Source organism: Cupressus sempervirens, chromosome 11 (genome assembly GCF_028749045.1).
Source record: "Cupressus sempervirens isolate cs-2001-9-10 chromosome 11, ASM2874904v1, whole genome shotgun sequence".
NCBI lineage: Eukaryota > Viridiplantae > Streptophyta > Pinopsida > Cupressales > Cupressaceae > Cupressus > Cupressus sempervirens.
The window spans coordinates 325,464,860-325,469,879 of NC_143128.1; the positions used below are offsets into that span (position 1 = coordinate 325,464,860).

The 5,020-nt window shown below is 32.9% G+C and overlaps 1 protein-coding gene across 1 annotated transcript; it reads right to left on the minus strand.

The window, feature by feature from the left end:
* Positions 1–679: 679 nt before the first annotated feature.
* LOC149529420 (uncharacterized) lies at positions 680–4,049 on the minus strand. The gene is made up of 6 exons (XM_089808928.1): positions 3,808–4,049; positions 3,049–3,170; positions 2,665–2,903; positions 1,370–1,469; positions 1,067–1,214; positions 680–933 (listed from the first exon to the last, which is right to left on the minus strand). Exons 1-6 carry the CDS (start codon positions 3,884–3,886, stop codon positions 827–829), a joined length of 795 nt encoding a protein of 264 aa, XP_089665054.1. The 5' UTR covers positions 3,887–4,049; the 3' UTR covers positions 680–826.
* Positions 4,050–5,020: the final 971 nt, after the last annotated feature.

A 5,020-nucleotide genomic window follows, 5' to 3' on the forward strand; every position in this document is an offset into this window, starting at 1 on the left:
TTATACTAATGATGCTCTTCACTAGATCTTCAAAAATTTAGTCTCCATCATTCTTTTGAGTTCCACTTCCACTTTTTGTTACTCTCATGTTCAAATTCCTATTTTCATAATTAATAGCACAAATCAATGTCTTATGTGTGTTCTCAATCTCCTATTTAGACTAGAAATTCAAGTTAAATGGGACATGTTCATTCGTCTAAATAAATTAACCCACGTTTATTTGGTTTGAGATAGAGTAGAACAAGATATAAAATGTGGACAAAAGTAGATGACTAAGTAGTTGTTCAACTAAACAAGGACATGCATGTAGACAATTACTATATTAATACTTAGGTAGTGTCAAATATCATGCATTTATCCTTGTCTACCACCGTATACTTCACATTTAGATCTCCTCAAAGAATGAAAATCAATGCATGGTTATCTCGATCCCTCTGCCATCCTTTAATTAAAAGATCACTAGATTCAGTTAAAACCCATTTATCTTGCACTGCCATTTCAAAACTTGAATTATTGGAAAAATAAATGAAGAAATCATTCATTTTCCTTTGACATACTTTGCTATTATGGTACTTGAATTATTAAAGAATTCGTTACTTTCTTTTGACATACTTTTCTGTTATAGTAATTGAATTATTGAGAAACAAATGAAGGAATTCATTATTTTAGTTTGACATACTTTTCTATTATGAAAAAAAATGAAGGAATTTATTATTTTCTTTTGTCATACTTTGCTATTATGGTACATGGAGCTATAAAAGCTATGAAACAAGAGCAAACTAGTGGCTGTTATAGGTGAGCCTTTCAACCAGAAAACAAAGTGTGTTTAGTTGGTGTGAAGTTGAGAATTTCCAGCTGCCTTTGCATGGATTCTGTCATTCCTTTTCTCCAAAAACCGCTGCAGAGAGTTCTGTCGAGCAAACCGAAAATTGGCTGCAACAGCTAACATGGTGTTATTAATCTCTTGTTGTATGAAACCAAGTTAAGAAGAAGAAAAAGAGGAATATTTGACCCTTATTTACATAATCAAAATGAGATAATCCATTTCAAGAAGTCTGTCAATTACCTGGCTTTGGGGTGGCAGAGGAATGGCTCTGATCGGAGTGGTCCAATGAAGATATTTTTTCTTGACATGATACTGTGGTGGGAATTTGATGGGTAAATGAGGATGTGGAACTACTTTCGCTGTAAGCCAACGCCATTATGGCTTCTGCCTGCATCCATTCAATATATATTCAGTCCCCTAATAGCAGTTTATTAAATAACGTAATAAGGAATCTTCATGTGAATTCTGATCAATACTGGCACTCAATTCCTGTGAAGTGCTGACAGTGAAAAATAAATGAAATTTAAGTTTAGGTAGGTTTACCAAATCCGGCGAAACCTCATACACATTGACTGTTCCAGCGTAGAAAATTGTAAGTTGCCTATTATGGTGTTGCGGCTGGTTGTGTTGTGTTGTTGGAGACCTGCAAATCCGCCTCATAATAAGAAATAATTTGAGAATTGAATCTAGCGATTAACACAGTCACAGAAATAAAGGGAGGGATTCCATTGTTAACGTTTATGTTTTCATGGAAATGTTAATGTACAGAATTAATTGACAGAAAACATTGAGATTTTGCTTCGCTATTCTTGTTCAAGAGAAAATTCTTCAAGAATAGTTATCCTGTAGTTCAGACAAGCTTGAATGTTATTTTTTTCAATCTCGTCCATAATTTACATAAGCGACCTCCTGAGCTTTCAAAAGAAGCTCTTGGATTTTACAGATTTTCCAGAATGTGTAAGATTCAGAGAAAATATAACACACAAAATCAAAATAAATTATCTCTCATAGTGATGTAGATTGTCTTTCACTAAACATGATGCAGTAGATTGCGAAGCATATAAAGATATTTAGGTTAATCAGCGATTCAACAATTTCAAGATTTTCGGTGATTCCAAAGCATGTGAATATATTCAGGTCAATCGATTGCATAAATAGTTTTTCTATTTAAAAAGAAGCTCGGGAGAGTGGGAGAATCCGTTATAAAATTGAAATTTTCTAGATTCATTGAGTAAAAAATTATAAGGATGAAAAAGTTCATTATCAAATTGAATAAAGAAGAATAATTTTTCTATTTTCCTGTTAACTTTCTTAACTTTTTTTTCTTGTTAATCCTGATAAATTTTGCACTGTATTTGTTGAGTATTCCACTTTATTTCTGGATCTGCATCTGCCTTCAAATAAGCTTAAAATTTTAAGCTTCGTTCATCAGCATAGATCTATGCTGGAGGTTTCAGTTTCAAATCCCGAAAAGAAAGCTTATGCATATTATTATCTTTAAATGGTAGTTTAACTACAATACTTCTTTTCAATTTGAAGTTAATACGCCCAAATCAAGAAAAAACAGTCCACAATTCCAGGCCTTAGTAATGGTCTCCGCTCTTTACGGAGAACAGTTTTAAGCTTTACTGGCATATCTAACCGTCTTTAATCTCTCTTCCAACACAAGCGATAACTAGAAAAATCACGACTTAATACCCTAGATTTTCGACCTTCATCGGCAAACGTTTAATTTTGAACGATTGTGAATCGATGTGCGATGTTCTAACAAAATCCTTCTATTCGAAAAGGATAAAATTGAATGGGAGTGCTCAGCCAAATATAAGAAATATCAATACCTGAAAACAGGAGAAATGCCTTCCCAATTAGGAGAATGAAAACCAGGAAATGGACTTTGGAGCAACGACTGGTCAGCCTTGCCTTCGTTTAGAGGAGCACAGAACAATTCTGATGAGCGCATAGAGGGAAGCAGGGAAAGATCCAGATCGTCCACTTCACTTCCCCTCCTAAACCTTAACATAGGCGTCGAAACGGATGCGCCGCTCGTTTCCCCTAATTCGTCCCTCTCCTCTCTTCTCTGCATCATTTCACAGGCCATTCTTCAATTCAAAATGATTTCAGTCCAACTACTTAAACATCATTCCATTTTAAAATAAAATGGAGTTTTCATCAGATATTTACAGTGCTACGATTTATTTTTTGTAAATAATCAGTGCATTTACCAGAGACGCTTTGCCTTTCCACTCTGGCAAGGAAAATGTGGGATCTGCATTCTGAGGTGGCTCAACAAAACAGTCCATCAGCTTCAAGCCTTGTGGACAAGAGTACGGCGAAGGCACAAAGCCTGTACAAAAGATCATATAATTTAGCAAAGTAATGTCTTAAAGACCTACAGCGAATTTCAAGAACTGATAGTTCCATAATTCATAATATTCCGCCGCAAGTAGGATTTCTGGTTTCCGAAACTAGAGCGAATTTCAATAATATAAGATTTTCAGTCTGCAAGATTTCTCAAATCTTAAAAATAAGAGGTTTTCAGTCTCTAAGATTTCGCACATTTCAAGAATACGAGCTTTCAACAGTCTTACATTCACAGTCCGTAAGAATTCGCAAATTTCAAGAATACAAAATTTTCAGTCTAAAAGATTTCTCAAGCAAGAATTAATTTTAAAACTAGTGCAAATTTCAAGAATGTGAGCTTTTCAGTCACTAAGGTTCCGCAAGAAAGATCAGATTTAAAAAACTAAAAACAAACTTCAAAAACATGCACATTTTGCAGGTAAAATAAAAAATTTAATTCAATTTTTACACAAACATTCCAAAATTTTAAATGTTTTTGGACATAGCTGTATATTTCTACATCTCATTCTATCATTTCAAGTATTTTCCAATCTAACATATAAAAATCCACACGACTGCAGAAAATCAATGGCTGCACATACAGAAATCTTCTCATTCAAAAAAGCCAAACCCTACCATACCTCTGCTGGTGCATTCGTCGGACATTCCTGCAAGAACAACTACACGGTTCCACTCAATTTCTCTAGAATCTTCTACCATCTCTACATACTACAACTCGGTGAACAATGAAAATCTTCTATTTAAAGAAAAATACAAATTCCCAGACTTGAATATGGAAAAGTGTTTTTAGCATGTGGAAAATTGGCGAATAAAATCAACGCATGTTTTGAGGAGCAGAATACCTAAAAATAATTTAAAATTTGCGCTGATTAGATAGTCGGCATATTTATCAATATTTTGAAAAAAAGGAAGATTATTTTTACGCGAGAAATAGCTTTGTTCGACGTCATTGGCTATTTGTTTTTAGGGTTAGGTGCAAAACGCACGTGCTTTAATTTTTGCGATTTAACTCCCTCAAACTACGGCGGAAAAGAGGTTAATTTAAAAGCAAAAATTTCGTTCGTTTCACGTGTGTTTTATCTCTTCCTTGTAATACCAATCTTTTCAACTATCTTCTAATTGTGGCACATTTTTTTGTTTTTTTCTCTTGGCAAAATGGTAACAAAATTGCCCACTAATTATGGTCATTCGAATTTTTAGGTGGCCTGAATTTGTCTTTTTCAACTTTTTCTTTTATTGGTTTTAGCATTCTTTTCTTTTCTTTTATTACTTTTCAATTGTTTTGTCTTTTTCATTTAGAAATATGTTGTACATTTTATAGTTTAATGATTTAAAATGTTTGTGATTATAGAAGGGAAAAGTATGTTTAAATTGAAACATATGTAAATTGTTATTGTTTGTAATTTACGCAATGATAATTTAAGATTCTTTAGTGTAATATAATTATAAAATAATTTAAATTTCTTTTTCTACATTATTTGAGTGCAATATATGAGTAGAGACTAATATACTTTTAAAAAAGAACTTTTCATTTTTTTTTTGGAATATTAGGAAGCGTGTTCATTGTTTAAGAATTTATTAATTTAATTGTTCACTGGCTTTATTCTAAAATGACAACTTTATATTACATGTCAACATTGCACAACACTTCAAACAACTACGTGATTATTACACCAAGATTTTCAATAAGTTTAAGGCTCTACATGTATTATACCTAGTTTAGTTGGTATGCATTTTGGGGGCAGATGTATACTATATAGTAAATAAGAGCTCTGGTGGAGCTTGAGTCTCTCTAAAAGCTAGTTGTCTTTTGCCAAGATTCATTATTATTAT